This window comes from Balaenoptera physalus (genome assembly GCF_965194825.1).
Source record: "Balaenoptera physalus genome assembly, chromosome: 15".
NCBI classification, from domain to species: Eukaryota; Metazoa; Chordata; class Mammalia; order Artiodactyla; family Balaenopteridae; genus Balaenoptera; species Balaenoptera physalus.
The window spans coordinates 50,922,576-50,949,889 of record NC_138894.1 but is presented as its reverse complement, the minus strand read 5'-3'; the positions used below and the strand labels follow the sequence as shown (position 1 = coordinate 50,949,889).

The window sequence follows — 27,314 nt, the reverse complement described above, 5'->3', positions numbered from 1 at the left end:
TGTATTTGCGTTGGGTCCAGTTGCCCATAACCATCTTCTTGGAATTCCTTTCTCTCTGTCCCAATACTAATATTCTGCAATCTCTCTGACTGCTTTTTTGCTTTATTTGCCCCTTCTTCCACACTGTAAATTTTACCAAAAAAAAAAAAAAAAAAAAAAAAAATTCAGCTGAGTTCTTTTTTTCAGCCCTTGACAATTTCCTCTCTCTCTCCAAATCCTCTTAGAGCATTCCAGACCTGGCTTTCCTTATCATTCCTATTCAGTCGAGTCCTGAGCCTCCTTCTCACACCATGGCCTGCCTCCTAGCTTTAGCTCCTATGGGTCCTCTCTAGTTCACTCACTGAAGGAACCATCTGTCAAGTACCTTCTCACACCAGGCACCATCCTAGTCCCTGGGAAAGCAAAGATGATTAATACCTTGTTCCTGTTCTCAAGCAGCTCACAGGCCTGAAGAGGAGACAGACAGGTAGATAAGTTGGAGCAAGATGTCAGGTGTCGTGACACAAGTCTGCCCGTGGAAGGAATGATGGACCCTACCCAGGGCTGTGGGTGGACATGACAGGGTGGAAGGGAAGGCTTTATGGGCAAAGTTACAAGTGAATTGGGCCTTACAGGACTTTTTTCCAGGGAGATATGGGGAGTCTAGGATGAGGGACCACGTAAGCAAAGGCGCAAAGTTGTTAAAGAAGGAATGAGCTGCAAGTATTCCTGGGTGGGTGGAGCGAGGTTAGAGAGGTAGGCAGGGCCAAACCTGGGAAGCCTTTCTTTGGGATAGACGGAAACTGAATTCTACCTTAAAGGTCAGTGAATCTTAAGCTCCATTATGCTTAAGATTCATTCTGGTGCTTGTTAAAATGCAGATTCCTGGGCCCAACCAAAGGTTCTGATTCTGTAGGTTTGGTTGGGGGCCTGGAATCTGAATTCCTAACAGGCATCTCAGGTGATTCTGATACAAGTCATCTATGGGCTACTTCTTGAGAAACGCTGGTATAAGTGATGAGGCCTCTGAAGAAATTTTAAGCTCAAGAAAACATCTGATCAGATGCAGATTTGAGGAAGAGGCTTCAGGAAGGATTGAGCAAAAGTAAACAAATAAATAAACTTAAATTCTTTTGTAAGAGCCAAGTAAGTAAATAGTAAATTTACTTATATAGCTGAATGGAGACAGAGAGATGAGTTTAGGTATTTTACTGATTTCTGAGACTTAACAGGGTGAAAACTAAACTCACTTTATCTCCCAGACTAATTCTTTCTAGTTTCCCCAACACTGTCCAAGGCACTACCACCTTTCTTAGCACCCAGGATTACAACTTTAACATCAACTTTTCCAATTATTTTCCTTCAAGCTCTGCTGACTTTGTTTCCACTTCTATCTCTCCCACGTTGGTGTAAGCCTTCCTGGCCTCATGAGTAGGCAAGTCTCCTTAAGTGGTCTCCATATCTCTACATGCTGCACACAAGCCTCCATGACAATCTTTCTTTGCTCTCTTGGTTACGTTGCCCCTCCATCTAAGAGCTCACAGTGGCCTGTAGACCTCTCATCTCCCACTATTGCCATCTCTAGGTTCTCCCCACTACCTAGCTTGTTGTCACCTCCTGGACTTGACTTGGCTGTTTTCACTTCTAGCCTTTGATTATGCCACTTTTTCCGATTCAGTTGCCTCTTCAGCCTTTCTAGAATAATCCAAAGTCATCACTTCCTTCAAGAACACAGAGTTTACCTCCTTCAATATGCCAGTATGAACATTAATTACCTCCTTGCTTTTGTATTTCTTTAGCAACATGTATAATCTGTATAATACTTTGTACTTTTCAAAAGTATTTTCCCAGGATAAATTCCCTAAGGTTAAGGTCTGAATTTTTTTAGTAAGCAAGTAAACTTAAATTCTTTTGATAGTGATGAGCATTGCTTAGGCACACAGCAGATACTTGATGAGTGAATAACTGAATGGACCCTATCTTTAACATGAAAGAATATGAGGCTATCTTGTGGATATGAACCCATCCTTCTGAAAAGTATCTTTCAAGCCAGGCAAAATGACAGTGCACTTGAATAAATCTGTATGCTAAATAGAGAAGACTTGCAGTTTGTTTTAGGTCTTCAGTTCCAGTACATTCAATATGGATCTACTATTAAACAAGCCTAGAGTGAATTTAGTTTCACCACTTACTGGCTGTGTAGTCTTTAGCAAGTTAGATACCTCTCTGATCTTCAGTTCCACTATCAGCAGAAGGAAGAGGATGTCACTTACCTCATACTTTGCTGTGAGGATGAAAGGAGACAGTGTCTCCACAGTGGAATTACTAAAAATATAGCTACATTTTGTCCTTTAGCCATGAACTAATAGGCATACACAATTCAAAAGAGAATAGCTCTAATCTTAGCACAAAAAGGGTGTCATATTTGGGAAACCTGTTATATGATGAACCCTAGTTAGTGGTCTTAAAACTACAGTGTTTAATCCACAGGGAACTTTCTCTGCTAAAGATGAGTAAGATTTAGGTGATTAGCAATGGGAAGGGGGTACAAGATAAGCAATTGTAAAAGCAATAAAATCTTTTATTAGATGAATATAAAAGTGGGTAGCTAATTTAATTTTAGCTCCCTAAGAAGGTAGTAAGTTTAGCCTGAATAACAAAACAATTTCATTTGAAGATAAACAACACATGTATTCATTTATCTTGCTTTATTTATCTTCAGCAGAGGAAGCAACTACATTTACCATTAAGTTAACAAAATATTTATATTAAACCCCATTTGATTTATATCTGATCTAAACAACAAGGAATATTTGCTAGATGAATACTAACATTCTAGGGATAATATCAAAAAAGTGAGATAATGTTTATTATCAGTAATTGACATTAGCTCACTTTTAAGAGTTTTATTTTCAAAAATTTTTCACATTCTTTTGAGTAAGATTACTTAATTTTAAATTGGGAGCAAGCAGAAAAATATGTTTTTCATATTCCGATCCAGGACAAATGTCATTTGCCTCACAACACTGATTAAAGACTAGAAAACACAAAACAGAGGTGCAAACAAACTCACCAGAAGTGAGGTAAGCACTGCCCTCTGTTCTCACCATATCCATTCCTGGCAGTGGGAGGGGTTAGATGATATATTCAATATTTTATTAAATGTTGGTTATAGCCATACAATTAACTAATAATCAAAATTATTTGGAAATATCAGATATGCTAATTAGAAAATGCAAAACCAAATTTCATAAAATGCATTTTAAAACCATTTTACCAAATATCACATCCTGGTAACGCGTAAAGTCTATCTGAATGGCATTTATATGAGTTATCAGTTATACTGTAAATGAATAATAGCCTTTATGAAGTCAAGGAAGTCCACTTACATGAGAACATAAGTCACAGGCACAAATGAGGTGATGGGCTTTTGTGATATTTAACATTCCTATTTGACTTGTCTTACTCCTTGAGTTTTGGTTTCATCTGCATGTATATAGGAATTCAGGTTTTCCAATTACTTATACCCATTAATTTGTTTAATGTGTCAGAAACATGTAGCTTACTTTGGGTTTTGTTTTAAAGGGGTTTCCCTTTTTGGCCTTGCACAAATCCTTGCATTTTGGTCCCTGTCTCAAATGGTGATCTAAAAGAACTTTTGTTGTTGTATTTTTAATATCTTTATTGGAGTATAATTGCTTCACAGTGTTGGTTTCTGCTGTACAACAAAGTGAGTCAGCTATATGTATACATATATCCTCATATCCCCTCCCTCTTGGACCTCCCTCCCACCCTCCCTATCCCACCCCTCTAGGTGATCACAAAGCATCCAGCTGATCTCCCTGTGCTATGCGGCAGCTTCCCACTAGCCATCCATTTTACATTTCGTAGTGTATATATGTCAATGCTACTCTCTCACTTCGCCCCAGCTCCTCCCCCTCCCCCCCGCCCCCCCCCCCCCCGCTCCTCCCGCCCCGACCAAGTCCATTCTCTACGTCTGAGTCTTTATTCCTGCGCTGCCACCAGGTTCATCAGTACCGTTTTTCAGATCCCGTATATGTGTGTTAGCATACGGTATTTGTTTTTCTCTTTCTGACTTACTTCACTCCGTATGACAGACTCTAGGTCCATCCACCTCGTTACACTAAGTGAAGTTTTGAAAGGACAGGCAATTTACAACGAATCTTAAACATGAAACTTGCTAACGTTTATTATCCGCCACAGCGAACAGCCCACATAGACTGGCAGGAGTGGATAAAGTCTCCCTTGTGCCACAGAATCCCTATGAACCGCACTTATCTCAAATTCCATCACCCCTTACCGTGTACGTGATGGTTTCTTCGGTGTCCTGTGACTTGACCAACGCCAGAGTCAGCATAATTAGGAAAAGGGCTTTCACCATCGTGAATCTCAAAGAAAACACAGCACAAACCGATGCTTAGTATCTGCTGCCGGGGAAATAAAACTTCAACTGTAAAGTAACAAGCAAGATAGGGAAGGCGGAGGAGGCTGAGGCTCCATCATACCCAACTTCCAATTTACTTTCTCATGTCCCCTCCCCCTCCTCAACCTTCCCTTGGCCAAACGAGGCACCAAAGACTGTAAAACGGCTGCAGAATTACATTTCACTTTACTCTGTCCGGCTTCGCTGAAATATATACAAAAGATATACAGCGTGCATTTTATACTGCACCTACACAACAGGCTCGAGAAAGGGAGTGAAAGAGAAAGAGTACAGTGTCATTAATTTCAAAGGAGACGGTTCATTTTTTCCCGAGGGTTGAAGTGGGGCAGCAAATCTCATATTCCCTTGAACGTTAAGGCTTTCCCTATAAGCTCACCTCCAGCTAGTTAAGTTCCTTGCACAGCTCAGCAGAAAAACCTGTGAACAAATATGAATTACTTTGGCTTCAAACTTCTTCTTCTTTTTTTTTTTTTTAAACAAAACACCAGAACAAAACTCGTGGAGCAATCTCCTCCCCTAGGATAGAATACCTGCCCTTCAGAGCTCCTTCTTACATTCCCCAGCGCAAACTCTCAAAGTGGCATTTCCAGGCGTTCTCTTTGCGCAGCTTTGTTTAAAACCCCGAGGTTGTGTAGAGGAGCAGCCCAAAGCGTCTCATGCCCTCGTGCCTTATCAGTCCCTCGGCCCCCGAAATGCTACCTTCAGGATCGGGGCTGCCTAGGGCCGGAACTGGGCAACCACACAGCGGCCCGAAGTACCAATTTCAGGGCAGCCGGCCAGGCACCCCCAGGGAGGCGAGGTCCCCTTTCTCAACTGTATGTTATCAGGCGGCCGTCCCCGGGGAGCTGCTCAGCGCTCCAGTTTCTAACCAGCTCCCGTGGAATCCAGGTGCGGCTTAAATCTCTGGCCCCCTGAAACTTTCAAAACCTTGTTTATGGGCAAAGCCCTGTCGGCTGATTGTCGGCACGCACACACATGCCCATCCAAACAGATGTCACCCCGTACTCGCACATGCTGACAGATCGCATTCCTAGACCACACACCTCCACCTCCCTCTCTGCCTGAGAGATCCTGCACAGTGTGGGGCAGTTCTCAGGTCCACTGCACCCCTCAGGTCACCCCACTTAATCCTCGGCGCGCGGCCCCGCGGGCACTGGGCGCGCTGGTGTGACCCCCGCTTCGGGGCTCCTACCTGCGCGGCCGCGCTGCGCTCCGGGCCCGGGCAGCGAGGGGAGAGAGCAGGGGAGGGCAGCCCCGTGGGTCTGAACTGGCGAGGTCTGGCAGCGGCCGCGGCGGCGGCAGGAGGAGGAGGAGAAAAGGAGGGAAAGGGGAGGGCGAAGGGGGGCGGAGGAGAGAGCTGAGGGAGGCGCAAAAGGGCTGAGCCGAGGGCTGCAAACCGGGCGGGAGTGCGCTCTGCGCAGCTGGGTCTGCGCCCCCTCCTACAGGGGCTCTCCACCACCCGCCTGCCCTCCCCTGCCAGCCCCTCACTCTTCGTTCCCAGACGCGCCGGGACTCCAGGCAGAAGATGGCACGTTTGGCATGTGACGTTTGGGGTTTGAATCGGCCTTGGTGATGCTCCAGCCTCCCGGGCAATTTCTCGTGCGCCGCGGAGTGGAAAAAGGCTCTCCTAGTAGAGCTTGTTGTGAGCGTCCTGAGAAATTGCTTATTATTATTATTATTATTATTTTTTTTTTTTTTTTTTTCCCCAATAGGTGAATCCTAGGAGAGTAAATTAACTCCATTCGTAGAACTGGTTCTTTCGCCTTTTCTTTAAGATACTTTTTTTTTTTTTTGAAGGGTGGGGAAGTGCCTGCTTTCTCAAAGGTAGAAAAAAGAGAATTCATTCATTCCACCAGTATCTGTGACTTACTATGTACGAGGGCTTGGGGATGGGCCAGGTAGAACTCACACTCACAAGATCGTGACCTTGGGTTGTTTTCTGGTCTCTAAAACCCCCCTTTTTTATGGGCCCCTTGTCTCATCTACTGCTTTTCTTCTCTCCCCTGGTTCCCTTGTGGGAGTCCCCAGTACTGGTCATTCAACTTTGGACATTTCACTCTCACCTTTCACACTAATGGTGGAATTTCAGGAATCTGGAGAGAAAAAAAAAATTTTTTTTCTGGCTTCTTCAAATCTTACCACACAGATTGCAGTTATCTTTGAAAGCTCTAACTCTAAAGTCAGATTAAGAGTTTGCCTCCAAGGCAGTCATGCCTTCTGAAGCAAATACGGTTTCATGAACAAGACAAATGAGACAATATGCAAGCTGAAGGTACTCACTCTGATCTCAGCAGCTCCTTCCCCTTCCCTGCAGACCAAAGGAGGGACAGGGAGATGGTAGGGAGGGCAAGAGAGAGAGGCTGCCAGGTGGAAGCCTCTCTCCATATCTCTGGGGTATGCAATGGGTCGCCAACCCTGCCAGTTTGGCTGCAAGCCACACAATATTGGACATGATCAGAGGAGCTTCACGAGCCTGAACCTTACTTTAGTACATGGGGTTTTGCTAACAGTACTGAAGATTTTGGTACCAAAATTCAAATGTTTGTTTTCCCAATCATTAATGACCTCCAGACTTTAAAAAGTTGGATCTTTGCTTTTGTACAGTAAAAGATAGACATTTTCTTCTACTTTTTGAATTCTTTTTACCTGTCTTCAGCCCTTTCCCCAGAAAAAGTGAGTTAAAACTCCCAAATTTCTATTCTCAGCCTGGAACTCTTCCTGTACATCCAACTACTGACTTGCTATCTTCAGCTGTACACCTAATGGATATTTCAAACTGAACGGGTCTGCTGATTCTCACCCTCTCTCCCAACCTGCTATACCCACCTGCTTCACCATCTCAGTGAAGAGCAATTTCATCTTTCTGTTTGCTCAGATCCAAGATCACAGAGTCATCCTTGATTTCTGTTTTTCTCACACACCCTGCATTCAATTCTTCAGAAAACTCTGTTGGCTCCATCTTCAAACTGTATCCAGAACTGAACCACTTCTCATCACTTCGTTCATGACCACGGTGGCCTGAGCCACCACCACCTTCCACGCTAATTACTACAGCCTCCTAATTGGTCTCCTTGCTTATACTCTCGGTCCCCTGCAGCCGTTTCTCAGCAGAAGTTCATATAAATGGAATCCTAGAGTATGGACTTCTTTGTGTCTGTCTTCCTTCATTCAGCATGCCTTTGAGATGCATCCTTGTTGTTAGGTGTATCAGATGTTCATTCCTTTTTATTGATGACTAGTATTCCATTGTGTGGATATACCCTGGTTTGTTTATCTGTTCACCTGTTGATGGATATTTGGATTGTTTATGAATAAAGCTGTCATGGACATTTATGTAGAAATCTTTGTGTGGACATATGTTTTCCTTTCTTTTAGGTAAATACTTAGGAGTTGGACCTCTGGGTCATATGGTATGGGTATGTTTAACTTTATAAGAAAGTGCCAAAATGTTTCCCAAAGTGACTGTACCATTTTACATTCTTACCAGCAATATGTGAAATTCTATGTGATATTGTCAGGAATTTATAAGTTAGCCATTATGGCAGGTGTGTAAGTGGCATCTCACTGTGGTTTTATTTTACGTTTCTCTGATATCTAATGATATTGAACATTTTTATGTGCTTATCATCCATCATTATGTCTTCTCTTGTGAAGAGCCCATTCAAATCTTTCATCCATTTCTTTCTTTTTGGTTTTTTGTCTTATTAGTGGTAAGAGTTGTTTTTAAAAAAAATATAGTCTCCCTGCGAGTTCTTCATCAGATATATATTTTTTGAATATTTTCTCCCAGTCTTTGCTTTGCCTCTTCATTTTCTTAATGCTGTCTTCTGAGAGCAAACATTTTAAATTTTGATGAAGTCTAACTTTTTTTGTTGTTTTATGTTTTGTCCTCTTTATGTACTATTTACAGAATCTTACCTTGGGCAAATCTTGTAAGCTCTATAAACCTCAGTTTCTGCTTCTGTAAAATGGGTAGGATAACACACTCTACTTAAGGTTGTGGGGATTGAGAAAGAAACTCATCAATCAAATATCAAATACATGTGAATGATTGTTCTTAGGTATTACAATATATAATATGATGGGCTATAGTAGACCGTTCCTCCATCCTAACATAACCCAGGATTATTTAGGTATTCCTTACAATAGGGTATCTCCTGACTAGTCTCAGGTAATGAAATCAGCAATGGCATTTTCTGGCTATTGTTTCAGGGTAGCCCATTGTCCCACTTTGACCAATCAGAACTGAAAGGAAGGATTTCTTTCCTAGGTAAAAGGCTTTCCGAGCTCACAGTGGAGGAGAACAGTGGAGCCCTTTGCCTCAGTTGCCACCGGCGGCCGTATTACAGCCTGGGGGGAAGCCAGCCTGAGCATAAAGGTGATACATGCTACGCATGGCCAATCACATGGAGAGAACCTGGATCTTGAGGGATTGTTCAGAGGGCCGAGTGACCCTAGAACTCATGATACTTTTAGGGGTTCTCCACAAAGGTTTAATTTTTAAAGTCAGAAGGTAAAAATAAATATCATCCAGTCTGGATTATATTTGTCCTTATACCATTGCAGTTGTAAAATATAATTTTTGTATGGAGAAAGGGGCCCATGAAGGCAAAAGTGCCCAGGGACAATGAAAGTCATAATGTGGCCCTGATCGTTGAGCTTCCAAATCAGCCAAAAGCGAACTCTGTCCTGCCTCTGCACCCCAGTTTTGTGAGGTGTAATGTATTTCCTTATGGCTCAAGCCAGTTTGAGTCAGGTGTTCAGTTACTTGGAGCAGAAAATGTCTTGCTGCTAGCATGAGGAAGCCTCCTACTCCGGGGGCTCTGGCTCTTGTGATGTGTTGTACCTGTGTCCTGCACCCCAGAGTGGCAGGCCTTGGCTGATTCTTGGGAGAGGCTCTTGGGAGAGATTCCCAGGCTTTCTGTCCTGGGGCAAGCTGAGCATTCCAACCACTTCTGCTTGGATCAGCTTCTGGGTCCCCCTCCATCCCCTTACCTTTGTGTGTGTGTTTGTGATTTTCAAAGATTTAAGACTTGAGATCTTCCTTTAATAGTCACTGCCTCAGGAAGGCAACTCTGCTTCTCTTCACAGCATTTGTAAAATAACCAGTGATCAACTTTTATAAGGGAGCCCTCTATTTCCCAGTTTGCCAGCTATTATATGTGTCACAAAGAAAAACTTATATTATTATGTTTTCTTTACTATTTCCCTTTTTTAAAAAATCCCTGAAAATAATTAGAAGTCTCAAGGACCCACAAGGGTCTTTAATTAACTGAGTCATGGAGCCACAAGTCTTGCGGTTAAAACCTGGTTAATAATGTTTTATTGGGTGTGGGCAACTGGAAAGTGAAATCTGTGAAAAAAATGAATTCAGTAAGAAAGCAGTGAAGATGGAACAATTATGTAGGGATAAATGGCGGGGTGATCAACTCATCCCAGTTTGCCCAGGGCTTTTCCAGTTTTTGCACTGAAAGTTGTGTGTCCTGGGAAAGCCCTCAGTCCTAGGCAAACTTAAAGGTATAGAGAAGGGAATTCCTTGGTGGTCCAGTGGTTAGGACTTGTTGCTTTCATTGCCGGGGCCCAGGTTTGATCCCTGGTGGAAGAACTAAGATCCCCGAAAGCTGTGCGGTACAGCCAAAAAAAAAAAAAAAAAGTGTACAGAAAAGGTGTGGTAGAAAGAAAATAGGACAGGACTCAGGAGTTCTTGCCTTGACTTTTGCCATGCTCTAGCTGGGGAACCATGGCAGTTGCTCAACTTCTTTGAGTCAGTTCTGCACACACATTGACCTGGGTAACAACATTTATTTGTAGTTATTATATTGTATTGATACTTGCCTGTTGTTATCACATTCTACTTTCCTGTATTTGTCACATTGCTTTTGCCTGTTCGTCATCTATTCCCTTATAGTGGTAGGCCATGACCAGTTTTGCCCATAGAATGCCCCTAAGTGTACACAAAGGAAAAACTCCTAAGTCCAAAAAATAAGGAGAAATGGCCCAGTGTCAGTAAAACAAGAATGTCAAAGTCCAGAACCTGGCTATTAGGTGTGGTGATGTGGCAGAATTATCGTCTTCTGTAGTGGTTTACGTTGTTTCTGTGTGCCGATGAGCCTGAGGATATGAAGAGCACTGAGCCTGCGATTCCAGGTTTCTCTGACTGGGAGACCGCCCATTCTACATGGGCTGTGAGGACTTCTAGATTTAGGTTTGTCTCTGTGAGCTACACGGCAGGCCAGGAGCTGGGGCATCCACCCTGAGCTCTTATTTCATTTATATAGTCGTCCTCTTATTCACGGGGTGTATGTTCCAAGGACCCCGGTGGATGCTGAAATTATGGATAGTACTGAACCCTATATATACTATGTTTTTTCTTATACATACATATCTATGATAAAGTTTAATTTATAAATTAGGCACAGTAAGAGATTAACAATAATAACTAATAATAAAATAGAACAATTATAACAATATACTATAATAAAAGTTATATGAATGTAGTCTCTCTCTCAAAATATCTTATTGTACTGTATTCACCCTTCTTCTTGTGATGATGTAAGGTGATAAAATGCTCACATGATGAGATGAAGTGACGTGAATGACAATAGGCATTGTGACTTAGTGTTAGGCTACTATTGACATTCTGACAATAAGTCAGAAGGAGAATCATCTGCTTCTGGTGATCCTGGATCATCGAACCATGTTGATGTCTATGATTGGATGTAGGCAGATGATGTCAATGGTTGGGGACCCCTGGTGGGATGGAGCAGGATGACTCAAGATTTTATCATGATACTCAGAATGGCACAGCAATTTAACACTTATGAGTTGTTTATTTCTGGAATTTTCCATATATGTTCAGACCGTGGTTCACCTTGGGTGACTGAAACTGTGGGAAGCAAAACCATGGATAATTGGGGACTGCTGTATCCTTTGCCTGCTTATTCTTACTATCTTTGAATCCAGACACCACGGTTTGGCCTTGAGTACTTCCACTTCATACAATTTGTATGGAGCTTATTTTTCCTGTGACTTTTTGGTGAGCATGTGACTCAGTCTCTGCCAATCAACATCAAATCTATAGACACAGTGATTGGTTCAGGAATGATGGACATACCCTAAGATAACCCCCAATGAGGGGTTAGTGTAGTATAGGGCTTGGATCTGGAGAGCCTGGGTTCAAGTCCTGCTGTGCCACTCACTGACTGTGTGAACTTGGGAAAGTTACTTAACCCTTTTTGGGCCTCAGTTTCCTCACATATGAAATGGGGATAATGATAATTCCTATCTCATAGAATTTTTATGAGTATTAAATAAGAAAATGCACATAAAACCCTTAGTACAGTTCTTTGCACATAGCTATTGCTGCTGTTGTTATTATTGATCACAGTGACTTATCTTAAATCAGGTAGTCGGATTAATTGCATGATAGAATAAAAGAGGTTATTAAGGCTAAAATTTGCTTCATGTTTTTGTGTGTAACTCTCTCTAGTTTATGGGCTATTTAGAGGAATCAGGGTCTGGACACATAGTTTACTGCAGTTTGATGACTGGGTCATGGAAATCTGTGACCCCACCCTGAGCAGCGTCCTAAGACAATGGTATTTTTTGAATAAATTGCTCTGAGATACCTAATTTTTTGAATTTCAAGTGGCTTATAAAATTATACTTCCTTACTGGTAATAAATAGTAATAACTAACATGTATGTAGTACTTACACTATGTCAGGAACTGAAGCAAGCGCTACATGTGTTAATTCAACAGCACTATTATTATGCCTATTTTACTAAAAGGGAAATTGAGACAGAGCAGTTTAGTACCTTGCCCTGGTCATATAGGTAGTGAGCAGCAAAGTAGGGGTTCTAAAGCAAGCTGTCTGGTAGCAAGAACGCCTGCTCTAAAGTTTCCTCTATGTTACTCCCTCCCCACCACCACCTGAATATCTAGGATTGCAGGGATAGAACAGAAACATGGATGATTCTTTAATGTGGTACAACTACAGAGATTCAAACTGGACGTGTGGATTGAGTGGACTGCAACTGGAGATTGCAATAAATTCACCTTGCTAAATTGCTGTGAACCCACGGGAATCTGAGATTTTAAAGATTTGAAGATCTGTTTGGTGGGGGGAGAATGACAATTTCAGAAGAGATTCACAGATGTCGATGACTACGCATCGTGATTTATTTTTTTAAATTCCTTTTATTTATTTATTTATTTATTGGCTGTGTTTGGTTTTTGTTGCTGTGCGCGGGCTTTCTCTAGTTGCAGCGAGCAGGGGTGACTCTTCGTTGTGGTGCGTGGGCTTCTCATTGCGGTGGCTTCTCTTGTTGCGGAGCATGGGCTCTAGGTGCGTGGGCTTCAGTAGTTGTGGCATGTGGGCTCAGTAGTTGTGGCTCTCAAGCTCTAGAGTGCAGGCTCAGTAGTTGTGGTGCATGGACTTATTTGCTCCGTGGCATGTGGGATCTTCCTGGACCAGGGCTGAAACCCATGTCCCCTACATTGGGAGGCGATTCTTAACCACTGCGCCACCAGGGAAGTGCCTGCACGTGCTTTAAGTCTCCGTCTGCTTTTGACTGTACATCCAAATCAAAGATGTCCTATCAGTGTGGCTCAGTTCTAAGAGCAGCTGATTAAGGTGTTGGCTAACTATGCCCAACCTTGGGTAACCCTGGTGTCCTAGAGACCAAGACATGAATAGCAGAAATAGCCTACAGTTTTTGGCCATGTAGCCAAATCAGGCAATATTTGGGTCCAGTTGGTTTATGAAAGTATATCCCCTTATGAATCTGTTGAAAGAGAAGCCAATGCTTGAGCCATATTTAGCTGTATAAGTCTTTGCCTTTCATAAAAAGAGTTCATTTGTTAAATACTAGATTTCTTAGTGACATGATAAAATTTGATCACTGACTACTGATAGCCCCTGTAACATAGTCTTGCAAGAATAATGTTGATTAAATTATTTATTTTCTTGGGCTGCTTTCATACTGATGCTTAAAAATTCAATAGTTCTGAATAGCTAAGTTTACCATTATTATCCAAGAAAATATTCTTGTGGTAAATACACATAAGGATTTCTGATATACTTGCCATTATTAAAACAAGTCCTTGGAAGAGATAGTTTCTAATAGTCTTTTTAGTGCTAAAATTCTTTGATTTTTATCTTATCTTTTGTTACTGAATTGGAGTCAGCATCAGGCCAAGAGAAAAAATGAATTTAAGTGGGCTTTCAGCACATGCTCAGTCTTTTCTAATACACACACACACACACACACACACACCATTATAAACTTCTACACAGAAGATAATGTGTTTAGTAAATTGATTGCTAAAACACCCCCAAACACTAACCTATGTGGCTGATGGCCTGTGCTAGAAGGAGACTCATTGAAATACATGGAGGTTGGATTGCAGCTTTGGCTTCAAAGAATATTGGCAACTTTGCATTTATGTGATATTAATTTGCCTCAAGTATGTCACTGGTGAGTTCTTTGTTTTAGTGAGTGCCAGATGTATTCTTCTTCAGAATATATTTGGTGAAACTCTCCTTCTGAATGCCAAACGGACATGAGAAAACTTTCAGTCATCTGGAGCTTGTAAATTGTTCTCAAATTTTTGGAATTTTATTGAAGGCTTGATTTCATCATAGAGCAGAGAATACCTTGGATGAATAAAAAGCAAATCAATCAGAAATGATTGGAACCAGTAATTAGAATTTCCTTGGAGAGATAAAATGTATGATGTAAATCCACTGTCTTGAAAAAAAAAAAAGTTGCTTTCTAACAAGTTATCAGATCTTACAGAACAACTTCAGATGCGGACACAGATGTGAAGCTTTATTTTGTTTTCAGCAACAAGTTCCTTCCTCCCTTTTTTCAAAATTAGCTTTTCTGGAAACTTCATTTGGCTAATCAAGGCCGATGGGGTTTCAAGATGATTGCATTGTGGAGCATGAAACTAGAAATAATATCCCCTGAAAATTAGTAATTTTATTTCAATATGTAATTTAACGAAATGGATCATCACTCTCCCACTTTTGCCAGTTTGGAATCTTTCCATAATATTTTGTTGACTTTTAGAATTTTCTGTGTTCTACTTTCCAATTTTGTTTTACCTTATTTGAATTATTTTTTCCTTCCCGTTGTGAATTTTTTATTAAAATAGAAAATCCTCCTTATCTGTCCTTTTGTGAATACTTAATCTTGTATCTTGATACCGATTATAGATAACAAAACGGGTTTTAAAATCTCTTTGAAAAAATTTAAATTAATTTTTTAGGGAGCAGTGGTTCAAACAAAATCAAAGACATTGTATATGTTGAAATTTAGAATTTTTTAAAAAAATGTGTAATAACATTACTAAAACTGATGTATGATTTTTTTCTCCTTAGTATGTCATATCCTATACCAATGGAACTGCTGAGACCAAAGCCTAAAATGGAATGGACATTATTATTTTCTCTCTGCCCTTAGAGGAATTTTAAGGCATAAATTATTTTGATAAACTAGCAGTAACTTCTTTATCACTATAGAATGTGGAAAGGGAAAAACAGTCTTTCTGTTTGGAATTTACAGTATGCTGCTAACGGATAAAGTATAAGGAATGACATATCTGACTTTTATCATTAATTAAATAGGGCAAATGTGGAAACTCTATTCAAGGTAAGAGGTTAAAAGTTTACATATCCACAGGGGAGATATTGCAAGGATACTGCTTAGATTTAAGTGTTTTGTTTTTTTTTTTCCTAAATAACTCTGTTCAAGCAGATGCTTCAATTGCAGTTAATTTTTAAAAGGGCCAAGAGTTATAAAATATTTGAATTTATTCAATACATTTGGAAGAATGGCAGGATCAGGAAGAAATTTCCAATCTGATTTAAGAAAGATGAGTTCATTTTATAGAGAAAAGGAAAAAGAAGAAAAAAGGGATCTTATCTGCTCCAATTCCTTCATGAAACTTGGAGCTTAGATGACTTGTCCAACTTAACCCTTGTTAGTAGTAGAGCCAAAGACTAGAACCAGGTGTCTTGACACCTTGTCTTTGGAGCATTCCACTTCCCTGCCCTGTCTCTTTATCTACATCCTCCTTTGTCTCTTTGACATAATCTTCATTATCATCATCCATTCATACAACACAAAGTGAGTGTTTGACTGAGGCATGTTTCAAGGCTTAGGGAGCTGCTGGGTGGAGCTGACATGTAAGTGTGCAGAATGAAATGGATCTTATATCTTCGGCCAAGCTGTGATTTTCTTGAAGGCAGGGATTGTGTTTGTCCACCTCTCTTCCAGGCCACATTGCAGAACATGGTCTATGAAGCTATATGCAGAATGCACTGTGCCTCAGGAAATTTCTCCACCTGTCCCTAGCCTATGAATCCTCTTCTCTGTTTTGGTTTCTACCTATTGACTCCTAGTAGGAGTCCTCCTCCCAGCCTACACCCTCCTTTGGACTGACAATTCACTTGGTCAGCCTGACTTTGATTTTGGCTTTCGTATTATTTCTGCTTAACACTATGCTCTGCAGACCTTGGTCAAGTGACCCTCATATCTGCCCCTACTGTAAGCTCCCAGGACACTGTCCCTAGTCCATGCTAAAGCCCAGCTCCCATCTACCTGGGAGCTGAAATTGATAGTCTTATCTTCATACTGCTGAAGAAATGAAGATAGCCTTGCACTTGGTAGATACTCATCAGACATTTGTGGAATGAACAGTAAAGACACTAGTGTCATCTTTGCTGTCATCCTCATCTTTTTATTGAATGCTTGGCTTGGAGAGAAGGTGTGATGCAAAATGGATCATGATTCAATTGATCACATTCAGATACATGAAAATAAAGCCTACTCTTAGTCTTGAATCTCCAGATGGCTGGTTTAAATACCTGGCAAATTCTATGTATATCTGGTTATTATTTTCCTTCTCTGTGTGTGAAGACTTAGTTTGGATATAAGTTTTGCTATATTGAGGAGTTCTTTTCTCTTTTCTCTGAGGAACTATCCAATCAGTGAAGGAAATGGGGTTCTGCTGTGTACACATGCTGAGTTTCTATCACTTTGTCTTCTTTCAAACTTTCAGAAATTATTGGTTGGAGTTAACTAATAACTAGCAATTTAAAAATAATGCATGAATCAGCTATATTTTAGACAAAATAGCATTTATTTTTCTTCTGAAGTATATTAAAGTATATTAAAGGAGTATGACAATAGGTTTTAAAATTACACCCTTAATTAGAAGCTTATTTTCAGTAGTTTTCTAACATTTAAAAATGAATTTATTATGTTTCTAAACATTCTGTAGCTTCCTTCTTCCTAATGACTCTTTTTGACAACAGTATTTCTTTTTTTCTGATTTTAGAAGTAATATTTGCTCAATGAAGACATTTTATAAAAATAGGAAAATATAAAGATGTAAATTAAAATCACCCATAACAAAAATAACTTAAATATTATCACTCTAAGAGACAATTACTGTTAACATTTGGTTGTATTTCTTTCCAGACTTTTCTATATGCTCCCTCGCTCTGTCTTGATTTCTCTCTTTCTCCAATATTTATTCTCAGGATATATGCAAATGTAGACAACATTGTTATTTTGGAACATGTACATAATATATATACAAGATTTTGTATATTGTTTTATTATCTTTCTTAACATTTATATTTTAAACATTTCTTCATATTTTGTAATGTTTCATAAAGCTTTTGATTTTCTCTATGAAAATTTTGATTTTCTCTATGAAAGCTTTGATTTTCTCTATGAAAAATCTCTAGCCCTAGGTTCTAGTCATTACTGAATTGAACTACCATAATTTCCTGGATGATAATCATGCTGTATTTTGGTTAATTGAAAATCTGGCTTTTTTTAACCCTCAATTATGATAATATCATATATAGACTTTGTTGAGATATCTTACTTTTTTAAAAAACCTGATGGATCAGAAAGACCTTAAGGAGACCAGAGGGCAAACAGAAGAAGCAAGAAGAGCTACAATCCTGCAGCCTGTGGAACAAAAACCACATTAACAGAAAAATAGACAAAATGAAAAGGCAGAGGTCTATGTGCCAGATGAAGGAATAAGAAAAAACCTCAGAAAAACAAGTAAATGAAGTGGAGATAGACAATCACCCAGAAAAAGAATTTGGAATAATGATAGCGTAGATGATCCAGGACCTCGGAAGAAAAATGGAGGCAAAGATTGAGAAGATGCAAGAAATATTTAACAGAGACCTAGAAGAATTAAAGAACAAACAAACAGAGATGAACAATACAATAACTGCAATGAAAAATACACTAGAAGGAATCAATAGCAGAATAACTGAGGCAGAAGAACAGATAAGTGACCTGGAAGACAGAATGGTGGAAATCACTGCTGAGGAACAGAATAAAGAAAAAAGAGGGAAAATAAATGAAGAGAGCCTAAGAGACCACTGGGACAACATTAAATGCACCATCATTTGCATTATAGGGGTCCCAGAAGGAGAAGAGAGAGAGAAAGGGCCCAAGAAAATATTTGAAGAGATTATAGTCAAAAACTTCCCTAACATGGGAAAGGAAATAGCCATCCAAGTCCGGAAGCGCAGAGTCCCAGGCAGGATAAACCCAAGGAGAAACACACCAAGACATATAGTAATCAAATTGACAAAAATTAAAAACAAAGAAAAATTATTAAAAGCAACAAGGGAAAAACGACAAATAACATACAAGGGAACTCCCATAAGGTTAACAGCTGATTTCTCAGCAGAAACTCTACAAGGCAGAAGGGAGTGGCACAATATATTTAAAGGGATGAAAGGGAAGAACCTACAACCAAGATTACTCTACCCATCAAGGATCTCATTCAGATTTCTCTGGAGAAGTCAAAAGCTTTACAGACAAGCAAAAGCTAAAAGAATTCAGCACCACCAAACCAGCTCTACAACAGATGCTAAAGGAACTTCTCTAAGTAGGAAACACAAGAGAAGAAAAGGACCTACAAAAACAAACCCAAAACAATTACGAAAATGGTAATAGAAACATATATATCAATAATTACATTAAATGTGAATGGATTAAATGCTCCAACCAAAAGACATTGGCTCGCTGAATGGATACAAAAACAAGACCCAGATCTATGCTGTCTACAAGAGACCCACTTCAGACCTTGTGACACATACAGACTGAAAGTGAGGAGATGAAAAAAGATATTCCATGCAAATGGAAATCAAAGGAAAACTGGAGTAGCAATACTCATATCAGATAAAATAGACTTTAAAATAAAGAATGTTACAAGAAACAAGGAAGGACACTACGTAATGATCAAGGGATCAAACCATGAAGAAGATATAACAATTATAAATATATATGCACCGAACATAAGAGCATCTCAATACATAAGGCAAATGTTAACAGCTATATATGAGGAAATTGACAGTAACACAATAACAGTGGGGGAGTTTAACACCTCACTAACACCAATGGACAGATCATCCAGACAGAAAATTAATAAGGAAACAAAAGCTTTAAATGACACAATAGACCAGATAGATTTTTTTTTTAACACCTTTACTGGAGTATAATTGCTTTACAATGGTGTGTTAGTTTCGGCTTTATGAAAAAGTGAATCCGCTCTACATATACATATATCCCCATATCTCCTCCCTCTTGTGTCTCCCTCCCACACTCCCTATCCCACCCCTCTAGGTGGTCATAAAGCACGTAGCTGATCTCGCTGAGCTATGCGGCTGCTTCCCACTAGCAATCTATTTTACATTTGGTAGTGTATATATGTCCATGCCACTCTCTTACTTTGTCCCAGCTTAACCTTCCCCCTCCCTGTGTCTCAAGTCCGTTCTCTACTTCTGCATCTTTATTCCTGTCCTACCCCTAGGTTCTTCAGAATCACTTTTTTTTTTTTTGGATTCCATATATATGTATCAGCATACAGTATTTGTTTTTCTCTTTCTAACTTACTTCACTCTGTATGACAGACTCTAGGTCCATCCACCTCACTACAAATAACTCAATTTCGTTTCTTCTTCTGGCTGAATAATGTTCCATTGTATATAGGTGCCATATCTTCTTTATCCATTCATCTGTTGATGGACACTTAGGTTGCTTCCATGTCCTGGCTACTGTAAACAGTGCTGCAATGAACACTGTGGTAAATGACTCTTTTTGAATTATGGTTTTCTCAGGGTATATGCTCAGTAGTGGAATTGCTGGGTCATATGGTAGTTCTATTTTTAATTTTTAAGGAACCTCCATGCTGTTCTCCATAGTGGCTGTATCAATTTACAGTCCCACCAACAGTGCAAGAGGGTTAACTTTTCTCCACACCCTCTCCAACATTTATTGTTTGTAGATTTCTTGATGATGGCCATTCTGACAGGTGTGAGGTGATACCTCATTGTAGTTTTGATTTGCGATTCTCTAATGATTAGTGATGTTGAGCATCCTTTCATGTGTTTGTTAGCAACCTATATATCTTCTTTGGAAAAATGGCTATTTAGGTCTTCTGCCCATTTTTGGTTGGGTTGTTTGTTTCTTTGATATTGAGTTGCATGAGCTGCTTGTAAATTTTGGAGATTAATCCTTCGTCAGTTGCTTCATTTGCAAATATTTCCCATTCTGAGGGTTGTCTTTTCGTCTTGTATAAGTTTTCCTTTGCTGTGCAAAAGCTTTTAAGTTTCATTAGGTCCCATTTGTTTATTTTTGCTTTTATTTCCGTTTCTCTAGGAGGTGGGTCACAAAGGATCTTGCTGTGATTTATGTCATAGAGTGTTCCACCTATGTTTTCCTCTAAGAGTTTTACAGTGTCAGGCCTTACATTTAGGTCTTTAATCCATTTTGAGTTTATTTTTGTGTATGGTGTTAGGGAGTGTTCTAATTTCATTCATCTACATGTAGCTGTCCAGTTTTCCTAGTACCACTTATTGAAGAGGCTGTCTTTCCTTCACTGTATATTCTTGCCTCCTTTATCAAAGATAGAGTGACTATATGTGCATGGGTTTATCTCTGGGCTTTCTCTCCTGTTCCATTGATCTATATTTCTGTTTTTGTGCCAGTACCATACTGTCGTGATTACTGTAGCTTTGCAGTATAGTCTGAAGTCTGGGACCCTGATTCCTCCAGCTCCGTTTTTCTTTCTCAAGATTGCTTTGACTATTCGGGGTCTTTTGTGTTTCCATACAAATTGTGAAATTTTTTGTTCTAGTTATGTGAAAAATGCCATTGGTAGTTTGATAGGGATTGCATTGAATCTGTAGATTGCTTTGGGTAGTATAGTCATTTTCACAATGTTGATTCTTCCAATCCAAGAACATGGTATATCTCTCCATCTGTATCATCTTAAATTTCTTTCATCAGTGTCTTATAGTTTTCTGCATACAGGTCTTTTGTCTCCTTAGGTAGGTTTATTCCTAGGTATTTTATTCTTTTTGTTGCAGTGGTAAATGGGAGTGTTTCCTTAATTTCTCTTTCAGATTTTTCATCATTACTGTATAGGAATGCAAGGGATTTCTGTGCATTAATTTTGTATCCAGCTGCTTTACCAAATTCATTGATTAGTTATAATAGTTTTCTGGTAGCATATTTAGGATAGTCTATGTACAGTATCATGTCATCTGCAAACAGTGACAGTTTTACTTCTTCTTTTCCAACTTGGAGTCCTTGAATTTCTTTTTCTTCTCTGACTGCCGTGGCTAAAACTTCCAAAAGTATGCTGAATAATAGTGTTGAGAGTAGACAACCTTGTCTTCTTCCTGATCTTAGAGGAAATGGTTTCAGTTTTTCACCATTGAAAATGATGTTGGCTGTGGGTTTGTCATATATAGCCTTCACTATCCCTCTCTGCCTACTTTCTGAGGGTTTTTATCATAAATGGGTGTTGAATTTTGTCGAAAGCTTTTTCTGCATCTATTGAGAGGATCATATGGTTTTTCTCCTTCAATTTGTTAATATGGTTTATCACATTGATTTGCATATATTGAAGAATCCTTTCATTCCTGGGATAAACCCCACTTGATCATGGTGTATGATACTTTTAATGTGCTGTTGGATTCTGTTTGCTAGTATTTTGTTGAGGGTTTTTGCATCTATGATCATCAGTGATATTGGCCTGTAGTTTTCTTTTTTAGTGACATCTTTGTCTGGTTTTGGTATCAGGGTGATGGTGGCCTCGTAGAATGAGTTTGGGAGTATTCCTCCCTCTGCTGTATTTTGGAAGAGTTTGAGAAGGATAGGTGTTAGCTCTTCTCTAAATGTTTGACAGAATTTGCCTGTGAAGACATCTGGTCCTGGGCTTTTGTTTGTTAGAAGATTTTTAATCACAGTCTCGATTTCAGTGCTTGTGATTGGTCTGTTTATATTTTCTATTTCTTCATGGTTCAGTCCCGGAAGGTTGTGCTTTTCTAAGAATTTGTCCATTTCTTCCAGGTTGTCCATTTTATTGGCATAGAGTTGCTTGTAGTAATCTCTCATGATCCTTTGTATTTCTGCAGTGTCAGTTGTAACTTCTCCTTTTTCATTTCTAATTCTATTGATTGGGATCTTCTCCCTTTTTTTCTTGATGAGTCTGGCTAATGGTTTATGAATTTTGTTTATTTTCTCAAAGAACCAGCTTTAAGTTTATTGATCTTTGCTGTTGTTTCATTCACTTCTTTTTCATTTATTTCACATCTGACCTGTATGATTACTTTCATTCTGCTAACTTTGGGTTTTTTGTTCTTCTTTCCTTAATTGTTTTAGGTGTAAGGTTAAGTTGTTTATTTGAGATGTTTCTTGTTTCTTGAGGTAGGTTTGGATTGCTATAAACTTCCATCATAGAACTGCTTTTGCTTCATCCCATAGGTTTTGGGTTGTCGTGTTTTCATTGTCATTTGTTTCTAGGTATTTTTTGATTTCCGCTTTGATTTCTTCAGTGATCTCTTGGTTATTTAGTAGTGTATTGTTTAGCCTCATGTGTTTGTGTCTTTTACAGATTTTTTCCTGTAATTGATATCTAGTCTCATAGTGTTGCGGTCGGAAAAGATACGTGATATGATTTCAATTTTCTTAAATTTACCAAGGCTTGATTTGTGACCCAAGATATGATCTATCCTGGAGAATGTCCCATGAGCACTTGAGAATAAAGTGCACTCTGTTGTTTTTAGATGGAATGTCTTACATATATTAAGTCTATCTTGTTTAATGTACCATTTAAGGCTTTTTTTCCTTGTTTACTTTTATTTTGGATGATCTGTCCATTGGTGAAAGTGGGGTGTTAAAGTCCCCTGCTATGATTGTCTTACTCTCAATTTCCCCTTTTATGGCTGTTATCATTTGCCTTATGTATTAAGGTGCTCCTATGTTGGGTACATAAATATTTACAATTGTTATATCTTCTTCTTGGATTGATCCCTTGATCATTATGCAGGGTCCTTCTTTGTCTCATGTAATAGTCTTTGTTTTAAAGTCTATTTTTGTCTGATATGAGAATTGCTACTCCAGCTTTCTTTTGATTTCCATTTTCATGGAATATCTTTTTTCATCCCCTCACTTTCAGTCTGTATGTGTCCCTAGGTCTGAAGTGGGTCTCTTGTAGGCAGCATAGATCTGGGTCTTGTTTTTGTACCCATTCAGCCAGTCTATGTCTTTTGGTTGGAGCATTTAATCCATTTACATTTAAGGTAGTTATTGATATGTGTGTTCCTATTACCATTTTCTTAATTGTTTTGGGTTTGTTATTGTAAGTCTTTTCCTTCTCTCGTGTTTCCTGCCTAGAGAATTTCCTTTAGCATTTGTTGTAAAGCTGGTTTGGTGGTGCTGAATTCTCTTAGCTTTTGCTTGTCTGTAAAGGTTTTAATTTCTCTGTCGAATCTGAATAAGATCCATACTGGCTAGAGTAATCTTGGTTGTAGGTTTTTCCCTTTCATCACTTTTAATGTGTCCTCCCACTCCCTTCTGGCTTGTAAAGTTTTTGCTGAAAGATCAGCTGTTAACCTTATGGGGATTCCCTTGTTTGTTATTTGTTGTTTTTCCCTTGATGTTTTTAATATTTTTTTCTGTGTATTTAATTTTTGATAGTTTGATTAATATGTATCTTGGCGTGTTTCTCCTTGGATTTATCCTGTATGGGACTCTGTGCTTCCTGGACTTGATTGACTATTTCCTTTCCCATATTAGCGAAGTTTTGAACTATAATCTCTTCTAAAATTTTCTCAGTCCCTTTCTTTTCCTCTTCTTCTTCTGGGACCCCTATAATTCGAATATTGTTCCATTTATTGTTGTCCCAGTGGTCTCTGAGACTGTCCTCAATTCTTTTAATTCTTTTTTCTTTATTCTTCTGTGTGGTAGTTATTTCCACTGTTTTCTCTTCTCGGTCACTTATCTGTTCTTCTGCCTCAGTTATTCTGCTATTGATTCCTTTTAGAGAATTTTAAATTTCATTTATTGTGTTGTTCATCATTGTTTGCTCTTTAGTTCTTCTAGGTCCTTGTTAAACATTTCTTGTATTTTCTCCATGCTATTTCCAACATTTTGGATCATTTTTACTATCATTATTCTGAATTTTTTTCAGGTAGACTCCCTATTTCCTCTTCATTTGTTTGGTCTGGTGGGTTTTTGCCTTGCTCCTTCATCTGCTGTGTAGTTCTCTGTCTTCTCATTTTGATTAACTTACTGTTTTTGGCATCTCCTTTTTGCAGGCTGCTGGTTTGTACTTCCTGTTGTTTTTGGTGTCTGCCCCCAGTGGCTAAGTTTGGTTCAGTGGATTGTGTAGGCTTCCTGGTGGAGGGGACTGGTGCCTGTGTTCTGGTGGATGAGGCTGTATCTTGTCTTTCTGGTGGGCAGGACCACATCTGGTGGTGTGTTTTGGGGTGTCTGTGACCTTATTATAATTTTAGGCAGCCTCTCTGCTAATGGGTGGGCTTGTGTTCCTGTCTTGCTAGTTGTTTGGCATAGGGTGTCCAGCACTGTAGCTTGCTGGTCGTTGAGTGGAGCTGGGTCTTAGTGTTCAGATGGAGATTTCTGGGAGAGCTTTTGCCATTTGATATTACGTGGAGCTGGGCGGTCCCTAGTGGACAAATGTCCTGAACTCAACTCTCCCACCTCAGAGGCACAGGCCTGACACCCGGCCGGAGCACCAAGACCCTGTCAGCCACATGGCTCAGAAGAAAACTGAGGAAAAAAGAAAGCAAGAAAGAAAAATAAATAACATTTAAAAATAAAGTTATTAAAATAAAAAATTATTAAAAATTAAAATGTAATAAAAAAAGAAGAAAAAAAAGCAAGAAAGAAGAGAGCAATCAAACCAGAAAACAAATCCACCAATGATAACAAGTGCTAAAAAGTATTCAAAAAAAACAAAAACAAAAACAAAAAAATGGAAAGACAGAACCCTAGACAAATGGTAAATGCAAAGCTATACAGACAAAATCTCACAAAGGAGCATACACATACACACTCACAAAAAGAGAAAAAGGAAAAAACATATATATATATATATATATATATACATATATATATATATATATATGTATATATATATATATAAAAGAAGAGAGCATCCAAATCAATAAACAAATCTACCAGTAATAATAAAATCTAAATACCAAACCAAGATAAACGTAAAACCAGAAACAAATTCAATACAGAAAGCAAACCACAAGTCTACAGTTGCTCCCAAAATCCAACGCCTCAATTTTGGGATGATTTGTTGTCTATTCAGGTATTCCACAGATGCAGGGTATCAAGCTGATTGTGGAGATTTAATCCACTGCTCTTGAGGCTGCTGGGAGAGATTTCCCTTTCTCTTCTTTTTTCACACAGCTCCTGGGGTTTAGCTTTGGATTTGGCCCTGCCTCTGCATGTAGGTCACCTGAGGGTGTCTGTTTTTCCGCTCAGACAGGACGTGGTTAAAGTAGCAGCTAATTAGGGGGCTCTGGCTCACTCAGGCCGGGCGGAGGGAGGGGTACGGAATGCGGGGCGAGCCTGTGGCAGCAGAGGCCACCGTGACATTGCAACAGCCTGAGGCGTGCCGTGTGTTCTCCCGGGGAAGTCGTCCCTGGATCACGGGACCCTGGCAGTGGCGGGCTGCACAGGCTCCTGGGAGGGGAGGTGTGGATAGTGACCTGTGCTTGCACACAGGCTTCTTGGTGGCTGCAGCAGCAGCCTTAGCATCTTATGCCCATCTCTGGTGTCCACGCTGATAGCCGCGGCTCACGCCCGTCTCTGGAGCTCATTTAAGCCATGCTCTGAATCCCCGCTCCTCGTGCACCCTGAAACAATAGTTCCCCTCTTAGGCAATTCCAGACTTTTTCCTGGACTCCCTCCTGGCTAGCCGTGGCGCACTAGCCCCTTCAGGCTGTGTTCACGCAGCCAACCCCAGTCCTCTCCCTGGGATCTGACCACCGAAGCCCGAGCCTCAGCTCCCAGCCCCCACCCGTCCCTGCCGGCAGGTGAAAAGACAAGCCTCTCGGGCTGGTGAATGCTGGTCGGCACCGATCCTCTGTATGGGGATCTCTCTGCTTTGCCCCCTGCACCCTATTGCTGCACTCTCCTCTGTGGCTCTGAAGCTTCCACCCACCGCCCACCCCCCGTCTCCGCCAGTGAAGGGGCTTCCTAGTGTGTGGAAACTTTTCCTCCTTCACAGTTCCCTCCCAGAGGTGCAGGTCCCGTCCCTATTCTTTTGCCTCTGTTTTTTCTTTTGCCCTACCCATGTACGTGGGTTTCTTGCCTTTTGGGAAGTCTGAGTTCTTCTGCCAGCATTCAGTAGGTGTTCTGTAGGAGTTGTTCCACATGTAGATGTATTTCTGATGTATTTGTGGGGAGGAAGGTGATCTCCACGTCTTACTCTTTCGCCATCTTGAAGGTCTCCTCCAAGGACTTATGTCTTATTCTTTTGGTTCACTATTTCATTTGGACAACAGTGAGATTTTAAAACTCATAGAAAGTTTAAGATACATGCAAACTCAAAAGTCCTTTGCAAATGGAAGTGAACATGTATTTCCATTATTTGTAAGTGGTAATGCATTAAGTCTGACTAACTTCCAATTTGTGGAAATGATATTAACATGCGAAAACTCTTAGTCGTATATTTGAAACCTAGTAATAGACTGTTCCTAAATCATAAAATCACTATAAAGCCAGTGACTATATGCTCTTCAAGTAATCTGTTAAATCAGTAAATTCTGTGAAATATAAACCTAATAGCCAAACCATTTATGGGCAGTAATGTAGACTAAATTATTGGTTTTATTGCCATACAGAGATACCAGTGTTTAATTTGGTGGTTAGATTTAATTAGGTGATTATGTGCTGATTAACTGGTATTGCACTTTATTTGAAACTATTAAATACATTTGGTTGTTATAATTGAATCCTATGACTGGAAAGTAAAACTAAGACAAATATCCATGTAAAATCATCTGGATGGTTTGTGTGTGTGGATGTGTATTATTTATTTTACGAATTGTTTGTTTTTAAAAATTTTATTAGTCCCTCAGTTTTTCTACAAATATTTGTAGAACACACCCTGTGTACTAAGCATTGGTTTACCACCATGCCCCTAAGGATATTATAGTCTGCAGGGGTGTCAAACATCTAAGCAGGCATTTATAATGCAATGTGATGGGGCAGCACAGAGAGTACAAGGAAGAGGCAATTAGCCCCAACTTGGGAGGCCAAGGAAGATTTGTTTCCCCAAAGGAGGGACATCTAAGGCAGTCCTGGTGGATAAATCAAGTTAGTCACTGACAAGGGAGGAAATGGCCCTTCACTAAGGCTTAGAGAGCCTCCAAGGGAGCTGGAAGCACTGCAGTATAAATGGAGTCAAGAGATCAATTAGGGGTGAGAAAGGGAGTTGAAGCTGGAGGGATAACCTGGGGTTGGGTCTGGAGGCCCTTGTCTGCCACACTAAGCAA

At 39.8% G+C, this 27,314-nt stretch overlaps 2 protein-coding genes across 7 annotated transcripts in view; one reads left to right on the top strand and one right to left on the bottom strand.

The window, feature by feature from the left end:
- Positions 1–5,898, bottom strand: part of EFEMP1 (EGF containing fibulin extracellular matrix protein 1) — a 68,808-nt gene extending 62,910 nt beyond the window's left edge. The window contains exons 1-3 of one of the 4 annotated variants that reach the window (XM_082426290.1): positions 5,637–5,896; positions 4,821–4,861; positions 4,301–4,388 (exon numbers count right to left, since the gene is read on the bottom strand). In XM_082426290.1, coding sequence (XP_082282416.1) covers positions 4,301–4,381 — 81 coding nt within the window. In that variant the 5' untranslated portion in view covers positions 4,382–4,388; positions 4,821–4,861; positions 5,637–5,896. Of the gene's footprint in view, positions 1–4,300; positions 4,389–4,820; positions 4,862–5,572 lie in introns of all 4 variants that reach the window. The other 3 variants (XM_082426289.1, XM_082426287.1, XM_082426288.1) reach the window with 3 other exon arrangements.
- The window catches only part of LOC309643539 (uncharacterized protein), a 412,666-nt gene that overhangs the window by 231,547 nt on the left and 153,805 nt on the right, over positions 1–27,314 (top strand). The window lies entirely within an intron of this gene.